Source organism: Oryzias latipes, chromosome 10, assembly GCF_002234675.1.
Source record: "Oryzias latipes chromosome 10, ASM223467v1".
NCBI classification, from domain to species: domain Eukaryota; kingdom Metazoa; phylum Chordata; class Actinopteri; order Beloniformes; family Adrianichthyidae; genus Oryzias; species Oryzias latipes.
In genome coordinates this window covers 6,081,907-6,102,632 of record NC_019868.2, presented here as the reverse complement: position 1 = coordinate 6,102,632, position 20,726 = coordinate 6,081,907, and the positions used below count along the sequence as shown (strand labels likewise).

Below are 20,726 nucleotides of genomic sequence, written 5' to 3'. Positions count from 1 at the left end.
GGCTTTCCTTACCAGAACATAAAAACTTGATATGAATAGAGCAATCGTTTGCCCCAACATGCCCTTCACAGCAAGCACAAAAGCCACAAAAAGAACTGAAATGATAAGTATGAGAGAGTGCCCGCTAATCAACAGTGATGTTCTGTGAGTCACAAAAACCACAGACATCCCCGACATGATGAAACCAAAAAATAGGTTTGCGATGTCCAGAGTTACCCAGTGAACTGACACAAGCACAATTGCAGTCCAAGAAAATCATTTTTAAAAAACTTAAAGCAAATTATTGTGATTTTGTATTTATTGTAATTATTGTATTTTGCATTGTTTGGTGAAATCCACAGACTGTATAATATATAACTGGATGAATCGCGAGTGATGTCAATCATAGAAAATGTCTTGCTTCTGGTTCCAACCAAATGAAGTCAGTACAGTCACCATTTTTCCGCGATACGTCCTTCCCCATGGTGGAATAAGACGTCCTCAGTAAGCCGTGATTGGTCCGTCTACATTTCTATGGCAATCACTTTATCTAAACAGGACTGATCATGTTAGAAGCCCACACCCCTTCCACTGAAAGCAGGCTCAGGAGAATATGTCAATCAAACGATTCAAACGTTCAATACAAGGCTACCAACTGTTATTGAGGCATCCGATTGGTCAGTTTATAACTTGAATAATTTGTGCTACAGCAAAAATATCATAAAAAAATAGCATTATCAAGAACATGTTTAAAAGGGTATCAGAGCAAGAGTGGTTACTCTGAAAAAAAAGGATAACATAGTAATAGCTGTTTGTTTCTCTATAGAAGTTTATGGGATTTCAGCTTTTTGGGACCAGCGGGTACTTCGGATTTGGAACACGGGGGGGGAGGGCTTGTTCAGTCCAGTTCTTATTTTACTGTCAATGGTAAAATCGTGATAATCATCAGACAATTCCAGTAACAAAACAAAAAGATTAAATCAGGTGGTTTCTGACAAATAGAAAACTACAGAATCTGATTTATCCCATATTTTCCGGACTATAAGGAACAGTTGAAAGCTAGAATTTTTCTTCAAAAAAATGACAGTGCGCCGTATAATCTGGAGCGCCCTATAAATGGATTTTTTTCTTTTTGTGTTTACTGTTGTTGAAGTGACATTGAGAGGAATCAATCTGGTATTTTTTGCTAAGTGTTATTGTAAATATGTTTCTAATGTGTAGCTGTGTCGGACTGCGTTTTATTATTTTTTTTATGTGTTACTCACAAGTTTGGGAGATAGCGTAGTCACAGTAATGTGTGTTTCATTGGTATCAGTCTCCTTTTTTTCCATGCTTTATGTGCCTTACATCTGGCATAGGTTCAAAAATTTTAATTGAAAAACTTCATTGACGATTTTCATTCATTCATTCATCTTTTAAACCCGTTTTGTCCTTTTCAGGATCACGGGGCTGCTGGGGCCTATCCCGGCCACTCCTGGGCGAAGGCAAGGGACAACATGGACAGGTTGCCAGTCTGTTGCATATCCATTTTCTTTGATGATGCGCCTTATACATCCTATAGTGTGGAAAATATGGTACATTTAAAGTAAATCTTTTGGCCGGTTTGGCTTCCCATAAACAGGAAATTTACTTGAATTTCCTTACTGAGAAGAAGGGTCTAAGGGCAGGGGATGCCCAGTTTAGCCTAGTCTGTTTAGCCATTACCTAATGAATTCTATGACTTCATGTTCTTTATGATTTCATGTTTACTATACAATTACCGGTCTGAAGACTATTGAGACGACAATTTTTGTAATATGGGGCTATAGAAATAAATTTGAGTTGAATTGAACAAAAAGTTATAAGGCTTTGCCAAAATCAATATAAAGCTGTCAAAGGATTGATTGGAGATAGAAGCGACTCATGAAAAGGGATCTAATAGTTTGCAATCAGCACAGGAAAACCGACTGCCATGCACCAGTGCTTCTCACCATCAGCAAAATCATTTGCTGTAAATCACAGTGCAGCTTTAATTGATCCTGATAGATATTTAACGAGAAATATGAAAAGGCCACCCCGGTGAAGAATTTGTTCAAGATGAACAAACAAGTTGGCTACCAGCAATTGTTTAAAGATGACAGAAACATTTTAGGATTTTTAAGTCTTAATCAACACTTTGGGTGACCAACCGACATCACAGATGTCCGTGCCCTACTGTGTCGTCCAAAGCCAGCTGCTTTTTATATTTCCCCAAGTTGTTTTCTCTGAATATGCTGGAGTCTTCTTTTTATATATATATATATATATATATATATATATATATATATATATATATATATATATATATATATATATATATATATATATATAAAAGTTTGAAATTTGGGGGAAAAGGCTGACTCTGATCTTCAAGGCAAACACAAGTAAATCACAGGAAAATGCAACAAAAAGGCTCCCAACCGGTTCCTGTTACTTGTTACATCATTTGGTCAGTTAAATGACCATTTAAGAGGAGATAATAAAATTGAGCCTAATACTGTCAATGAATGGTCTATTTTTGAACTTACCGGTATGTCATATATAAGACGTCACTGAATTATCGCGAGACAAAAGAGTCAGAGATGAGTCTGTCAGTCAGTCAACTGCTTTCACAGTAACTGTAGAACTTGTTTGTAGTACGCTGCACGTTAGTCATGTTAGAAGCGTTAGCTATCTTATTGTTTTTGCAATATCTATAACTCTAAAACCTTGTTTGAAATTTAAAAAAAAAAAAAAAACTGATACTGCTAAAGCAACACTACTGTGACTACGCTAACTCCAAACCTTGTCGTTGATGCGTAAAAAAACACTGACACCACTACACATTAACCACTTTAGCATCTTCACAAAACACCCAACTTTGTAACACGTAAAGAATCGCTAAAACAAACATTACTGTGACATCAATAAGTCCCTACCTTGTTAGCAACACAAACAAATAAACGCAGTTTGACAATTCTACACGTTAGCCGCGTTATTTTTTTTACATGTTAACAAGTTTGAACTTGTTTTGACAGTGTCGTGTACTGTAACTCTCAAAATGTCTTTAACATTTTTAAGCAAAACCAAAATAACCCATAGATAAGGTACATAAGGTGTTCTGTGCCAATACAGTAACATTTGAACAAACTCCCTTACTGTTCTATCTTCCATCTGGAATAATATGCAGAGCTCTGTGCTGAGTATGAAGGTCAAAAGTGCTTTGTCTCTGTGATTTCAATTGACTGACGCTCCCCCCTCTCATCAAGGAGAGGCACACTAACTCAGAAACTGTGCACAAGGGAATGCTCCTGAATGAATCCATCACCTTCTCTCAGTCACTGGATAGATCATTCATCCCTGTCAGCAGGAATTCCCTGCAGGGCTCACACTCAGCTAACGGCCTTCCTTGATCCCAGATGCTCAGGGATTCTGCATGAGAGCTTTATTTGCATCACACAGCGCACTGCAAAAAAAGAAAAATCCTTTTCAAAACAAGTTAAAAAAAATACATGTTTTAAGGGAAAAATCTGCCAATGGAACCAGTAGAATTTGTCTTGGTTGTTTTTTTTTTTTTTTTAAATAAGCAGTGATGTTCTGCTCTTTAAAGACAAATTGCATTTTTAAATAAAAACACTAAAATTATGTAAATGAATGTAAAAAATTGGAAGTATTATGACTGACAATAACCCTGTTTTGCTCCAAAAAAGTAGGTTTATGTATACGCTTCTATCCTAATTTAAGAGCTATGACCGTCCTACTGTCCTTATTTCTTGACCATTATCATCTTAGAACTACAATTACACATTTTAAGATTATTTTGTCTTAAAAATATATGAATAATTTAGTCAAAGAAGTCAAATAAAACTTTCTGGTTTCCCCAAATCAAGTATTGGTTTCTTGAAACAAATCCATTCATCATTCATAGATAAAGCCGAAAAATAATATGTCAAAATCTTGTTGGAACAAATGACCCAAAAAGATTTAAGTGTTACTTAATTCAAGATTTCTTGTCTTAAAGCAAGTCACTAATTTTTCCTAGTAAGTTAGTTTTTTCTGTATATTGCGGGTAATAAGATATGTAAACTACACGGTAGATAAGACAATACTTGATAAGAATTTATGTTTTTGCAGTGGGAGAGTTAGATTGTCTGCAGTTTACACAGCAAAAAATAGAATCTTAAAAAAGTTGGTTGTTTTTATTTTTTATTGCTTGTTTTCTGTCTTGCAAGAAAAACTCTTTTCATTAAAAAACCGTCTTAGTTTGAGAAAACCTACCTTAGAAACAATCATTTTTTTCTTAAATTCTGGGTACGACAATTTTTCTACTCCTCTGACTGATTTTTTGCTAATTGAAAAAAAAGCTTTTAAATGTTAAGATTTTTTTTATTATTATTTTTTACTAATTACCTATTATTGCAGTCTTTGCTTCAGTTTTCTGAAAATGACATTTTGTTCTTCATCCAGCATTAGGAGTAGCAGCAGTGTCTGGCACATTTAGTCTGGCTGTGTGTTCCCTACGGCTGTGCGGTCTACAGTTCACCAACGAAGCCCTCACTTAAAACCCAGCTTTATGAAAAAGAGACAAAAGCTGCAAAACAGTGACATTTGGTAACATGTTTATGTAATCGCAGTATTTCCAAAACTCTATTTTCTAATTTAATCTCTTAATCTTTGCTAGAAAAACAACCTTTATAAACAAAAAAGCAAAAACACCCAAATACTATGTTTCTTGAGGCCACTTAAGCTGTTTCAAATAACCAAAATGAACTTATTTGACCTTTTTTATAGTGTAAAATATTGGAGTTTGTCCCCATCATTGTGCAGATGACTGAACCCTTTGGCAAGGAGCATCTGATTACCCTTCAACATCTTAATCATGATAAGCAAATTGTCAAATAAAAAAATCAGGCTATCTGCTTAGCCTACCTAATACAGAAAAATTGACATTCCTATTCCCCCCAGAGATGCTTGGGGAGAAGTTAAAACAAAACCAAATCCACTTCAAAGAACAGTAGAATAATGTCCTCATATCATCCAGATACATTAAAGAGCAGAAAGGAACCCAGAGAGAGTCTCCATCCTCACACTGAGAAATGTTGCTCTGAGTCGATCTGACATCCTTGGTGGGCTGGAAACAACAAAAGCCCAAATTGAGTCAGTCAGTCAGACATTTGTTCCATCAATAATTAATGCCTTCCTGCTCTCCTCACTCTGATCCATTCAATCTATTTTCTATCATACTCCTTTTGATTTCTTTTACTCCAAATCACTGTCTCTCCCATTTCTTCTGCATCCCATTTCACTTTTTAAATTTTTTTTTTTAAATATCTTCTGATGTGTTTTGTACCTTTCTTGTTTTGTTTTCTGGCCACATCAGATGGACGAGTCTTGGTGAGGCGTCTTTGTCTGCTCTTGTTTGTATTTGGATCTGTTTTTACAGAGCCGGCCTGTTGCTCTCATGTATCCCCCCCCCCCCCTGTCCTTTCTTCTCTTCTAACCTCCTATTCCTTTTCTTTCTCTTCTGCAGCCATCCAATATATCCAATATCTGGGTTTCTCTCCCCGGTATCCCCCAGGTTTCTCCTTTCCTCTCCTCAGGCTCAGTAGTGGATAAATAAATAATGCCGGAGAAACGGGCGGCATTTGCAGCACCGATATTACAAGCTTTCCTTTCCTTCCCTTCCCCTAATATCCCTCTTTTAGTCCTTTTCCATTTTGGAAACGCCCTTTTACTCCTGTTAACCCACATTTCTCCTCTGTCCTGACTGTCTGGAAGGAACGGAAAGAAACCAAAAGTTCCTTTGGGTTTAAATAAATCATCCGCTGCACTGGATGGCTTTTACAACACCAGTCCTCCTCTTTCATCCTGGCAGCCATGAAAAAAGAGAGCACATAAGAGGAAGCTCAAGACCATTTCAGGATATGTGAGGAAACCGAACGGAAATGATGAATGTAAATGTCTTTTATTGCTCCCCGAAGCTCTCAAAGAAGCAAGAATCCCCTGTCAAAATAAAGCCTGCTTGCTGAACTTGATGATAAATGTTTATTTCTTCAAATATTGGGATAAGCTGATTCCCATGCATCCTTGGATCACAGTGAAAACTTTGGGAGTTTTCCTTTCAGTCTGTTTTAATCTTACTCTTAGCGCTTCAGGATGTCTGAGTGTCAAAATAGTTTGGTGCAAAAAAAAACAACAGAAACCCCAAAATGTATTAAAAGTGACAAAAAAAATGAGCATAATTATTTCTGTAGGGCAAAATGCTTAATTTAAAGCTGTTTCTGTCTTCTAAATTGACCTTTTACAGCAAAAGCATGAGATCAGTCACCAACTCTAGAAAGTGTCTTTTTCTTTACAAACTGAATTTTTAAAATGCCTCCCTTTTTAAATGAGCTCTGTTTATCTAATAAAAAAACAAACAAACATATGACTTAATGATTTCCAATAACAAGATTAAAAGAACCAACAAATAAAATCCATTTGGCCCTTTTTTATAAATCAGACGTCCAAGTGTTCGGCTTTGACGGCGGGAACATGCAGCGCTCAGATAAAGTCCAGTCTACCAAGAAACGTCGGCTAATTAAAAACGACCAGATTAATTAAAGCAGAGATTCATTAGTGGTGCAGGCAGACTGCAGCTCTTTCGATTAAAACACGAGGTATCCTCGCACAACGGAGGCGCAGGAACACACAAACACAAAATACTTTTACCGTTTTGTCTGCACGATGAAAATGTTCAATTTCTCACACACAGAAACCTCTTTTGTGTGCTGATACACAAAGTAAACAACAGCAAAACAGTAAACATTTACAATAAAGTCATAATTGTGAACGTTGAAACTGTTCCCGTCACCTATCTGGTTACATGCTCTCCCGCTAGCTTACAGCCCCTCACACCTTAGTGGTGCAACTAAAATGGCGACCAATATTGGAGCAATCCAGCCGTACAGTTTGGAGCAAAATTCTAATTCAGACGAGGAAAACAAAGACATGGAAACATCAGCCTGATTGTAGCTTCTCCATTACTGCTACAGGATTTTTTTCATCTGCTCCTGATTCATAGTGATTTGAATAAAGAAGTAACTCAGAAATGCACGTTTGTGCCTTTTTCTTTTTTCCTAATCTATGTCCTCCATCATAAGAAAAATGCAACAGGAACTTGTTAAAAACACCAGAAACACAATTTAATCAGAATGGAGCTTAAAAAAAAAAAAAAAATCCAAACTTTCAATTATGGCTCTGATGCTCGCAGCAGACGGAATGAAGGAAACCTGAAACGTTAAAGAGGCAATGCTTCCCGCAAAGTCAGCCTCACAAAGACAAAAGTACAGTGCACAAACAACTGTGGATGGGCACACACACACAAACACACACATACCTGATAATGCAGTCACATGACCTCCAACCACTGTTATCTCTATCATCCCATTTTGTACTATAGTCACGAAATGAACCCCCCAGACCTGAGCAGATGGGGCTGTGCATGTGTGTTTGTGCGTTTATTGCTGAGTGTGAACGCACAAACACACACGCACTCACACACACAGGTGTGTGTTTGAAATAAGATCATTTCCCAGCCTGAATTGCTTGCTGTCATTCATGGCCGATACACATGTGCAGAGGCGGCTGCACGAGCACACACACACACACACACACAAACACACACACGCACACCCATCCTTTATTAAAACGTCACATTTGGGGAATATACTGTGTGCTGTCATGCTGTCTGCTCTGAATGGGAAAGGCTGCGTATTTACAGTGAATTGTAAATCCTGCCCAGCACTCAGCTGTCACAGACTTATGAATTGCTAATACGTTGTATTTTGCCTCGCTGATACCCCTCTATCTGCCCCCAATCACCTTCGCTGAGGGCTCAGCGGGAAAGGGCAGGGAATCAAAGACAATCACTTTGCCCAAGGGGGACCAAAAAGTGGAAATGAAGAAATGAGGACAGATGGAATCAAAATCTACAAAACCATCTGTCAAAGCATTTGAAAGTAACACCTGAGCAGTAACAGATTGATGACTTTCTTTGTTGTTGTTGTTCTTTTTGTTTGACGAGGACTACAGTTTAAGCTGCCACACATTGAACCGTTTGCCTGAGTGATCCTCGTCTCATCATTAGTCAGCCAGAACCGACCTGTGCGGAGAACACCTGCTGGAGAACGGTGCTCTGCATAAATCAGGGTTTCTTTATATTTTTTTATTTTTTTGTTTAGCATCCATACATCTATAGATCAAACAGATTGTAGCAACCACTGACCTATTCGGATTCAAATCCACACTGGGGTCATGGCGAGGAGTCAATTTTGGACCCAGTGCCTCCCAGCTTGATGCTCAGCATTAAGAGACTGGACTGTAGGGTTAAACCAGCAAATGCTGTCTGAGTGGGGCTGTGACTGCATCTCACCGCTCCCCCAGGGAAACCAGCAGAACACATTTCACACACTCAGATGTGTGACTACGAATGGGACTTGAAGCTTTTCACAGACTGTGCTTTTTAAAACAGTGTCCATATTTCAGAGTCTGTCTTCTAAAGAAGGTTTTTATGTGATAAGGAGACAAACTTCCTCCAGAAGCAGCAATGTGTGACCGTTAAATAAAGCAACCCAATCCTGCAAGAGTGAGTAAAAAAAGCATGTAAACTGCTTGGGCTTAAAGTTTCCATGACTGCACTGCTCTTCAGGTTAGAAATAAGTCAAAAATTCTCACAATAGGTATTTTTTTTCCTTAAATAAGCAAAAAAAAAAATGATCTTAAGAATTCTTATTTAAAAAAAAAAAATGTTGCTATTAAAAACCTTTCTTAATTAGATTATTTGTCTTGCAAGACATAAAATACAAGGGTTCGTTTATTTTCTTAAGATTCAGTGGTTCAAGAACTTTACTGAAAATAGTTTAAAGGAGGTTTTTTTGCTTTAGATTTTAAATTTCTTTTTTTTTACTCTGCAAAAACTGACCCCTAAAAAACAAGTTATTAACTTGTCAAATTTAAATTGGTTTCTTTAAAAAATAATTTAATAAAAAATCTGCCAAATGGGTGAGAAAAATTGTCTCACCAAGAATTCCCGTTTTAAGAAAAAGAGAATCTTAGACATGCTTTGTCAAACTAAAATTATTTTGTTATTTAGGTTTTTCTTTTTTAGATGAGATAACTTTTTTGTGCAAAAAATAAAGACTCTGTCTTAATATCTTGCAGAAATGAGACATTTAACTTTTTGAAGAGTCAGTTTTTGCACTGTACTATTCTTGTCTTGCTTCCTTTCTTTTTTTGCTACTTTGTCTTTCTTTTCTCTGCCTCATCTGGAACATGTCCTGTCTGTTTCTTCTTTTGCTATTTCCGTACACAGCAAGCGTTTCGATTTGTGTCAAAGCGAGATACTAATAAACAAAACAGCAAAACTCTATGACAAAGAAAATTGGTGAGTATGCATCAAGAAAAAAAGTGATTTTTTTGTTTGTGTAATCAAATAACCCGTGAAGATACTACAGAAATCCCATTTACCCTAAAACAGCAGGACGTGCACGGTCTCCACGTCTGAGCGGGGCTGACAAATGAGCAGCTGTACAGATGTGGACGCATCAGATATACACAGCAGTTCACACGCACACTCAATCCCTCAGCCAGCTGAAAGCAGTCGCTAAAACATGACCGCATCTCCGTATGCATGGGGAAGAAGGAAGGGGGGGTTATCCACATATGGTGCAAATAAAACGCAAAGCACAGCAGGTGGCAGAAACCCGCCCTCCACATTCCCTGTGATGCTCTTCACCCCTTTTTTTTTCTTCTTTTCTTTAGGTCAGGGACTCTCCTTCTTTAGAGGAGGAGGAACAGGTATGCTACACTTCATCCGAGCAGGTGATGCTCCGGGCAACAAAAAACAACAAAAAAACATTTCTAAGTTGAACACTTTTGACAGGAAAAAGTAAATGAAGGGAACAAAATGAAGGCTACAAACAATATGAATCGCAAAACAACTGGAGACGGGAGGCAGAGGAAGAGTGTGGGACAGATCCTTGTCTCCCAGGCGGCACATGGGGAAGAAGAGGAGAGCGCAGAGATGCAGGGAGGATGAGGAGGATGAGAGTTTGTCTGTACTCACAGGATCTCCAGATCGCGCAGCGCTCGGAAAGCTCCATCTTCGATGCAGCTGATATGGTTGCTGTCCAGCTGCCTGCACACACACACACCGACACACACACAAAGATGGGAGAGAGTTAGGTGCGAGTGTGAGAGCCGCTCGGCTGGGGGAGGGACTAAAACAAGATGGGTTGTGTGAAGAAGAAGAAAAACAAAAAACCGGGTGTGTAAGTGAGTTTGTGTGCAAGTGCTACCCCCTTAAAGTAGCAGGTAAGCATCCATAGGGAGTCACAAACACACGCACACAAACACACACAGGAAGAGGAAAACAGTTGAAGGCAGCGCCGGCGGCGGCGGCACCCGGGCAGAGGTGAAGGCTCTCACCTCAGCTCAGATGTGACCAGCCCTGCAGAGGAGAGGAGAGGAAAAGGAGAGCGACAGAGAGGAGACCGGTGAGCAGAAATGGCCTGCCTGCTTTCAGCCTATCACCTCCCTCCGCCGCCACACGCCCGGCGCACACTGGCCACAGGGAGAGAGAGGGGCGAGAGAGGCAGCCGTAAAGCACTGGAGAGGGAGGGAGCCGCTCAAGCCCACCCTGCTTGTCTCTTCTGTAAATATTAATTGCATTTCTCCTCTTCCATCCTCCCTCCCCCCCCCTCACGTCCTCTTTTATTCTCTTTTTCCTCTCTGTACTGAAAGAGGGAATAATTTCATTACATTAGGCCGGCCAATCCATTAAGGCCCTTTTACCGGCTCTGTCACTGAAACAATTTTATTAAAAGGAAAGCCTTCGTAAATCAACCCAGAGTCACGACTCAGCCTCTCGTTTCCCCTTCTTCTCTCTATCCATCCTCCCCCTCCACTCTTTTGCTTGTTTGACGACTTGTTCGCCGGACTCCCACATGCACCCACTGCCCCACCATCATCCATCCTGGGCTTTTACTTTGATTTGCTCGGGTCCGGCGATCTGATCCTCCCCCACCGTACACCTCTCATGAACCCAACAACCCCGAACCTCCTTTCCTCCCTCCTCCTCTCTGTCCATTACATCCGTCCATCTACTATCCATCCGCCCCTCCCTCCACTGTAGCACGTTCGCTGAGGTAAGTTGTAGATGCTGTTGCATGGTTGTGCAGAAGCTCAGCAGGTCAGTGCTGCGCCGATAAAGAATGTTTCTACCTCTTATGTCATTAGAAAGCTGCAGCATGAGTGGAAAAAGTGGATCTCCAGCTGCAGTTTGTCTCTAAATGAAAGCTTGGATCTTTGCAGTCACGCGATTCATTTTTTTGAAGGATTTAACACTTCTGACCTGTTTTTAATTCATTTTAATCTAATCTAATGATTGCTGTAAGAAACCTCATTTTGAGGTATTTTCATTGAAATTTGGAACACTGTGACACGGTAAAAGATTAAAACATAATTGAAAAAGTCCCTTTATGAAGTTTTTTCTCATCACAGACTTCTAACCTCTACTTTTACACCAACAAGGGGGATTTTTTTTCCAAAATCCAACAATTAGGAAAAAAGAAAATCAAGCCCAGAGTGCTCTAATATGCAGCAGAAGAGAAGGAGAGAAAATAATCTAAGAAGGAGGATATATTTGCTTCATCAGGTGAACTTTCTCTCTGAAATGATGCTTTGTTAAAATTATCCGCATATTTGGGCCGGTTTGTACTTCAAAGCTCTTTGGAATTGCTCCCATCGCAAAAAAAAGTGCAAAGTAAACAACAATTTAAACGTTTCGCTATTATATAAGGAAACGCAATGTATACCTGATGCTTGGTGAGGATTTTATTCAAATCTACTCATAGAATAAGAATCACACAAAATGTTAGATTCCTCGGTCGGTGTTTCTAAATGGGTCGGGTGGGTAGCCAACACCGCCACAGACGGTGCAGCGAGGTCCAGTGGTCGTCTGCCCCTAAAGCACGCGGCGACTGGAGCCAGTCATGACGCGCCGCCTCGGGACAAATGCACAAGTGGATCCCACCTAGCCTCTATCAGAAGGACTCAGGGACCCGTGTGACACCTGGCAGGCAGTTTTCCAATCCTGTCCGCCGCCGGACAGGGATTCGGAGTCTTCGCTATTCGTTACTGAGGAAATCCTGGTTAGTTTCTTTTCCTCCGCTTAATTCTTCTGTAATGTGCTTAAATGCAACAGATCGTCTTGTCTGATTTGAGGTCAAACGCAAACAAATGTGATGGTCATCCTCGAAAAAAAAAAAAAAAAGATTTGTAGTCCTCCCAGAAAACCTGGAACTAGTGCAAAGTCAAAAGCTACCATAGACTTTGAATAGATTACAAGATCAGCCTAAATATTAACTATTGAGAGCAAACAAACTCAGATTTTCCAAAAAGTTCTCCTTTATCAGCTGACAGTAATAATTTACTTGTTAAAAGTCACATTCTTGCTTTTCCAGCTCTGCTAGTGCAGTTGTAGCACAGCAGTAAAACAGGCATCTCCACATGACCAATAAGGCGTCCAACTTTGCGTACGCAACGAGATAGCGGATCACCTGTAGCTGTCAGTCCTCACCGACACCCGCAACCAGATCCAGTCTACATTAATATGAGCTAGACTGCTCGGTTCTCGATATGATTGATGTGATGGCTGATCGCTGTGAAGTATAAACCGGCCTTAAACAACTTTTCTTAATGCATGGTCTGTATCTGTTACCATGACAACACTTCACACTGTGCATCAAATAGTCTGATTTTTTGGGAAAACATGATTTAAACCTATTTAACAAGATTAAAGTACTGATAATTGATTTAATATTTATTTCTTTGGTAAGTCATGGGGCTGCACGGTGGGGCAGTGGTTAGCGCCCTTGCCTCACAGAAATAAGACCCCTGGTTCAATTCCCGGCTGGCGGACCTGAAACAGGACACCAATGGGGGACCTTATGTGTGGAGTTTGCATGTTCTCCCTGTTCCATCCAAAAAAAAAATATCCTTCACTCTAAACACTCTAAATTGTCCATATTCAAGTCAATTTTATTTGTATAGCCCAAAATCACAACAACAGTCATCTCGATGGGCTTTGTGCGGATAAATGTAGGGGTAAAACATAAAATCAAAAGGATTGTGAACACATACAATACAATAGAAAGACTATAAACTGAACTAACTAAACTAAACTGGGCATCCCTGCCCTTAGACCCTCCTACACGGTAAGGAAAAACCTCCTAAAAAAACAGTCTGGAAAAAATGAAAAAACCTCAGGGGTGTCCACATGAAGGAGGGATCCTCCCCCAGGACGGACAGGCGTTGTACCAGAACTCATAGAGAAGTATTAACGTATCTAACTCTACCACATATTTAAAGTCCAACAGATGAGGTTCATCCAGATGGAGTTGGGGGGACAGTCAGTCCCCGGCCAGTCGAGCCGGAGACAGGATCCACAGCCAAGTGCAGGAGCAGTTGTAGAGGCGAGAGGTGTGAATGTGAGAGTGCATGGGTGTGTTGTGTGTGGGTTGTGCGACAGACTGGCGACCTGTCGAGGATGTCCCCTGCCTTTGCCCGCAAGTGGCCCCATGACCCCAAAAGGGACAAAACCGATTAGAAGATGGATGAATTGTAAGTCATGGTATACGTGGGATAATGCCCTTCAAGGTGTTCACAATAGATAATAGTTATAAGTTAAAAATTAAAAGAACTCAGTGTAACGTGATTTACGGGATCATTTGATACCTTTAATTTGATCTACTGTGTTAAAAAGTAGCCGTACTTTAAAGAAATGTAAACATTTCTTTTGGTTCCTTGAAAGTCAGAGATATGGGAAGATGCATTGAAGTTAAATTGTGTTCTAATGCATTTTCCTGCTTTACATTGGTTCAGCTGATGTATCTAAAGAGCCCTGGTAGGTCTGCGATTGAATAGAAACACAGTCACATGGTGAGATGGTGAGGAGGACACACAAGAAAGGAGTTTTTGAGGAATCAGGTACATTCAAACACATCTGACACTCAGGTTGTATTTTAGCTATAGACTTCTCTCCAGACGCAAGAATATAAAAGCTTATCATTTTACCTTAATCCTTTCCTTCACAGATAATCCCTTTTTTCTTTTTTCTTGTCCTCTTTATGTCTCCATTCCTAATCCCTTTTTCCTCTCTCTGGCACCATTTCCTCTCGTCTTTGATTCCACTTCACCTTTTGTCTTCTCACACTCTACCTATCTACCGTTAATCCATTTTGTCTCCTGGTTTCATTTTATCACCCCTTCAAATCTCTTTTTTTTCTTTTCCACTAAGCTTTTGTGTCTCCCTCTGCAGCACCTGTTGTCTCAGCTCTGTCAGCTTTCAGCCCTGAAGAAGGGGATTCCTGAAGCAGATGCTGAAATTTCCTCAGAGCTTCTTTCAAAACATTGTGTCCATGATTTCCATACATGTATATTCACAGTATAAACCTCATTTTAAAAGGAATGTGTCACACCAATGCTTCGCCAGTAAAAATGGACCCACTCTAGGCTGACATACGGTCGAATCAGGCACAAACAGGAGATCAGTCAAAGAGCCACGCCTCCTAACTTTTTGATCTTCTGTCTCTGAAGTAGTAGCTGCAATCACGCTCAAAACTGAGCAGCTGTTCAGACTAACCTGTGCCAAAAGGACAGTTTGACAATTATTTACAGCTCTCCTAAGTGATCCGCACAATGAGATTTCTCACTGTACTTGGAACGAAATTTATTCTGCTGTGCTCTGTCAGGTAACCAGTGACATCAGCGCCTGGGCTCAGGCCTTAAGCCTTGGTCCTTACGGATTGATACAGAAAAATGGAAAACCCTTACACAGGCGGCCAAGACGAAATACCAGGGTTGTAGACCCTTCAGTGAGCAAAAATGTTCATGAACAATTTTCTTTCTAGACAACAGGTTGTAGCAAACAGACAACACACAAGGGTAAAGTAAGGGTGAAAAGTGAGACGCAGACACTTCCTACCAATTTTTTTTATTTTTTTCAACTTCCCCAAATTCTGTGGACTGCTCAAGAAACCCGTTAGTACTGTTCAAGTGACACGTGTGCGCTCCTTGAACTCACTTTGCTTGCAGCCTGGATATAAGGAATGAGGGAATTAAACAATCGGAGTGTATTTAGTGCGGACCCCTACAAATACATACGTATCCTGTGTACACCCCATGCGTGCAGCATTTGCCCACAGTCACTAAGGAGCCAGTGCACGGACTGGTGTGTGGCGTAAGGGCACAATGTGACAGACTGATCTATACATCATACACTTCCATAATTCTTACTAATACTTCACGATACTAAATGCACAACAGTCCTATGTTCCATTTTTAGGACGCCAATAAAGTTGGCTGCATGAGCCTCAATGGAACTGCAAGACACACCATGGCTTCCCGTAACCCTTGTGCTATCCTAGGCACTTTAATATTGGGAGTTGGGTCATCTAGACCCACTAGACAGTGCTCTGAACCTTTTTTCTTCAATGATTTGTGATCTTCACTGGTGTCCATGGATTACATGAAATCTTTCCACCTTTATCCACCTTTGTCATTGTAGGGAGAACACGTCAATGTAAGGGTGGGGTCATCTAAGATAGCACAAGGGTTAAGATGTGGCCTCTCTTCTTTAAGACCCTCAGGACAACCCAAAAACCCCCCAGCAACACTACAGGTCAGTTGCCCAAGACTTTGGCAGACTCAGTCCAGTTGGACACTGCGATGAGGTCATTGGTTCATCAATGCCATATATTTCTGAGGTTTCTTCAAGGTTTCTTTTTTTTTTTTTTATTTTGAACACTGCTTTGCCCTCCTGGATTTTGTTCTTCCCATTTACCTTTGCTTCTGCGGTTTCAGTTACTAACACAGTTAGGGGGTTAAGAAAAGGATTGCTGGAGTTTACCTGGCTACTGAAGGGATCAAAGAGGGCAAATGCTAATGAGTACGATGTTTAGGAGTATTCTTGAAAGTCAACTTTCCTGGTGAGTCGCAAAGCCCCGCTAAGCTTTTCAGATTCCTACGGGCTTATGACCAGTGTTGGCTGCGCAGTTTGAAGACTGGAACTGCAGTCTCACACTGACACTCACCTTTTTCACCATTCAAAAGTTTCTTGTTTGGTAGACTGGCTGTTTCATAGCTTCTCTCGCTCCAGCTCCATGTGGTGAGGATCCATCTGTTCACCCGGCCAGACTCCTGTGCCGCTTGTTGTTGTGAACACATTTTTCACTGTAAAGTCAAAAATCTTTACAAACCGGTCTATAAGAATCTGTATCCTGGGGGTCCAGTTTTTACTTTATGACACGCTCTTTACCAGACTGCTCTGCTGTGTCTGACAGCAGCAGCTTAACCGACTTTGCTCTTGTGACAAGCAAGGCTTTGGATCTGAGAAGACATTTTTTTTCCTTCTCTTTGTGCCCACTTGTTCCAAAGAGCTGAGCATCTGTTGAATGATTTGAGTGCAAAACACAAAGAGTGTGAGGAGCATGAACATATGGTTAAGCTGTGTCTGTATTTTGTGTAATTAAGCAGCCTTTTTTTTTTCAGGCAGACAAACCAGGATGCCATATCATTGCCATATGGATGAGAATAGCGCTGTGGAAGTGGACTGTACATTTTTCAGTTTTGTACGGATTGTTTAGGATTTAGACAGTGTGTTTAACCCTTGTGCTATCTTAGATGACCCCACCCTTACATTGACGTGTTATTCCTACCATGACAAAGGTGGATAAAGGTGGAAAGATTTCATGTAATCCATGGACACCAGTGAAGATCCCAAATCATTGAAGAAAAAAGGTTTAACGCACTGTCTAGTGGGTCTAGATGACCCAACTCTCAATGTTAAAGTGGTAGTATAGCGCAAGGGTTACAGAATTGAGTAAATGACCCCTCCCTCCTGCATTCCAAATAGGGGGTACCCATTGGTTCCAAGAAGCCAAAATCCCTTTCACTACTATAGAAAAATAAACTAAATGGATTCCTTGTTTAATAAATTGTTGCAGCTGCACAGATTGTAACATTCCAATGATGATCTTGTAAGAGTATTGCTTTTTATTAGCAGATAATGTAATTTATAATTGGATTCTGATTTTTCTCAAATTCATGCATAAAAAAAACCCCATAAGTTACAATCTTACCAATTGGGAATTTTGGGGGAATTTTGGTGGCTACCAACTTTAAATCACATAATTCTGACACAGGGACCTAACTTTGAAATAAATTTAAGAAGAAAGCTCATGGAGTGGGCTTATGTTGTTTATCGTATTTTCATCAAGACATTAATAAAAATGTAACGTTTAAAGTCGCCTTTATCAGGCTTGACTCCCGCTGCAGGAGTGAAGTGCACCAGGGGAGACTCTGAATGATCTGATGAACCCAGACGGCGATGTGCTTTCCGGTGCCTCTGTAGAGTTCTCCAAAACATAGAAACCCAAGCTACTCATCCACTTTTTCCATGAAGTGGCAAGGAATGAAGTCCAGAAAGACGTTGGCGGATGCTACGCGGTTGGGGCGTCAAGGGCGGGTGTCAAGCAGTAAATTTGAGAAACATCAAATGAGGGGCGGCACACGCAAATTTGCACGTGAATCACGTAAATCACGTAAAAAAGCATTGGCTGGATTTAACCAGACATACCCAAACCTTTACATCAGCAACCATTTGGCTTCATTGTCTGCTAATATCAACAGTCCCACTCATGACGGCCTCAGCTAAATCTCAGCAAATTCCATTACTTTGCTTTAAATCTTCAGGTCTTCAACTATGAAACTATTTTCTTTTATATCTTTAAGGGCATTTTCAAAAGAAACCTCATATTCATAATTTCTCCAAATTGACAATAACAAAAGGATTGAAATGGGTGACCATGTACTTCATCTTCTATCTTCATCCATGGTAAACGGTTTCATCATCAGTGATATGATTAGATTCCTCTGAGAGCTTTCCTCACCAAGAATTCTAATTAGCACTGACAAGAATGGTATCAATCTAAGGATGGGGACTGCTTTGTGTGTCTGTCTGTGCTGTCTATATTTGTGCTGCGTTCATGGTCCTTGTGGGTTTTTGTTTCTTCCTACCATGCGTGCGTATTACACAGAAAAAATACAGTTTAATCTTCACTCATATGATTAGTTGTTGTGTTTAATCATGTCTAGCATGAGACCTGTTTGCAGACACATTTGCAGCTTTCCTGTGGAGCTGAGGTAAGCACACAAACACAACAGTTACGCCACTGCAACAATCCTTCAGTGCGAAAACTGTTGCAACCTCATTAGGCAAAACAATGTTTTAAACATGTTGCTTTAAACAATGTAAATATTATTCATACTATGGTTGATACGTTCATTTCTTATCAGCATAGTCCAAACTTTTCATAAAAACCCATTGGACATAATTGAATCCGCCCTGTAGTTCATCATCATTCCACTAGGGGCAGTAGAAGGGCTTTTCCTACTCATTTCAAAATGGCTGCCTCTTTTGGCGGGAAAAGTTTTGCTACTTTTTAAAACTTTATTTTGAGAGTAACTTATTTCTTGATATACATTTTTTTAAATGACTATTTGCTGTATTGAAAGAATGAAAATGTTTTTAAAAATGATTTTTTTTTTTACAGTTACACCATGTTAAAAATGTGTGGATCCAATTTGAGACAGTGGGTAAAAGAGGTTTGTTTTTCCTGAACACTCATGCCAGTTTTTATTCATCCTAAACTGAGATTCCTGTGAGAAAAAAATCTTATATTCGATACCATCTATATGTCATGACAAAAATACTTACATTTTTGGTGGATTTGATCAAGAGGTTTAAAAACATCTTAAAGAGTCTAGCATGAAAACCCAAAAATCTGCTGATTTCTGATTATCTCAGTTTAATTTTACATTCAGACTATTATATTTATACTTCTCATTTTGAATTGCGATAAAAATTCAAAAGGTTTGGGCTTGTAAATGGTCATTTTGCTTTCAGGGTCGGTCAAGGTAACCTGAAATCAGCATTACAATACATCAATTTACGAACGAACAAGAGGAAAATGACTGTTTCCGATAAATATTTCTGCATGAATCAATCTAGACATGAACAGGAGAAAGCTAAATTGGCAAAACACTAAGAAAAATAAACTAGATTTAAATAACGGCAAGATTAAGCAAAGTTTGCACTAAAAATCAAAAATGTTGCTGTTAAAATAAAAAGTATTTTCTGCTCATGAAAATGTTGTAAATGCATTTCCATGTCTGTTCAAACCAAAGCAATGGCCTTCCCTGCATGTTTAGAGATGCTAATGAAATAAAAGATGGTGGGAAATCATATCCGTATCTAATTTTCATAAAATTAGAATATATTTCTGATTTTGAGGGATTTTCCTTTTTCTATAATGAAGTAGTGTGAAATACATGTTTCATTGTGGCCCATTTTCATTCCCGGTTCCAGATATTAAAAGCTGGAACTGTGACAAGCATAAAATCAAGCAGAGGGGAGCGTCTGCATCCACACAACACTACAGGTGTGAGTCTTCCTGTGCTTGCAGACAGCCCAATGTTCCCACCTCCCTCTGCTGAACTGTGGCTATAATTCAAACAAACAGCCATCCTGCACTGCATTTTGGGTAGGAGAGCATGAAGTAGGAAGATGTTTTACAGCTGAGAAAAGACAGTGGAGGATGCAGAGAGGATAGGAATGAAGCAGTGGAGCTGGGTGGCTTTCATTCATTTATACACTGGCAAACTGCTTTTGTGGCTCTGTTTTGTAATTTGTAAAATATTAAGTTTTTCAAACACATCACTCCTAATCACCTGGAGGTACTGGGAGGTTTTTTATGCTGAGCATGGGTGGACACAGCAAGAGAAATGACTTAAAGCTCAATGAAGTCCAAAGTGAGTGAAATGAAAGCCCAACAGAACACAAGGTGGAATTTACACAAATATTCGAGATGTGATTCGCTGAACCGTAGCTAGATTATGGAGCTCTGAGATATAAGGTGAGAGTTAAGCTTTTATTTTTTTAGCTGATAAAAATTAAAGTATACTTAAAGTCCCACTGTGATCATCTTTTGATCTATTTTGAAGCGTTTCCAGTGCTTTTTTGTTTTTTTATTATGATTACGCCATTTTTAGCCAAAATAAAAAAAAGTCAGTGAAAAGCTATGTCCTAGAAAACGACAGAGTGACAGGGGTTCATCAGAAATTCACCTTGTTTTTGATTGTTGCCCCAAGTAAGCCAGGCAAGGGTAATTTCCCATCATCTCTTTGTTTAGTCTCTCTCCGCTTACACCCCCAAAAATTCTGAGGTCCACTAAAGCTTTAAGTTAATCACTTGATACTGTGGCGTGACCTGTATGTAATCAATCTGTGCCACTGCCACAACATACATTATCCTTACAGATAATATATGTTGTAAGCACTTATGACATACGAGTGATGCAGTCGTCCGGTGTCCTTACACCACCATAGTCATTAGTAAGGTGCGTGTACTGGTCCCCTAATGTGTGTAGGTGTATAGGTGTTTACTGATTGTCCAATTTCTCCAATCTCTAACAGTCAGGCTGCACTTAAGAAACATCACCTGAACAGCACTTATAGGCCCATTGTGCAGTGTGCAGGATTTGAGGTGTCCCACATTCCTCACCCTTACTTGCGCTTGCATGTTCGATCTGTTGCTTGCAGCATACCCATAGAAAAATATATGCATGAACATTTTCTCAACAGGCTTGCTA

The 20,726-nt window shown here is 39.8% G+C and overlaps 1 protein-coding gene across 2 annotated transcripts in view; it reads right to left on the bottom strand.

Moving 5' to 3' along the window:
- Positions 1–20,726, bottom strand: part of LOC101170687 (slit homolog 3 protein) — a 296,346-nt gene that overhangs the window by 103,695 nt on the left and 171,925 nt on the right. Inside the window, exons 1-2 of one of the 2 annotated variants that reach the window (XM_011479839.3) lie at positions 10,444–10,633; positions 10,082–10,153 (exon numbers count right to left, since the gene is read on the bottom strand). Coding sequence is in view for 1 of the 2 variants with exons in the window: in XM_011479838.3 (XP_011478140.1) it covers positions 10,082–10,153 (72 nt within the window). In the remaining variant the exon portion in view is untranslated. Of the gene's footprint in view, positions 1–10,081; positions 10,154–10,443; positions 10,634–20,726 lie in introns of those variants that run through there. The other variant, XM_011479838.3, reaches the window with a different exon arrangement.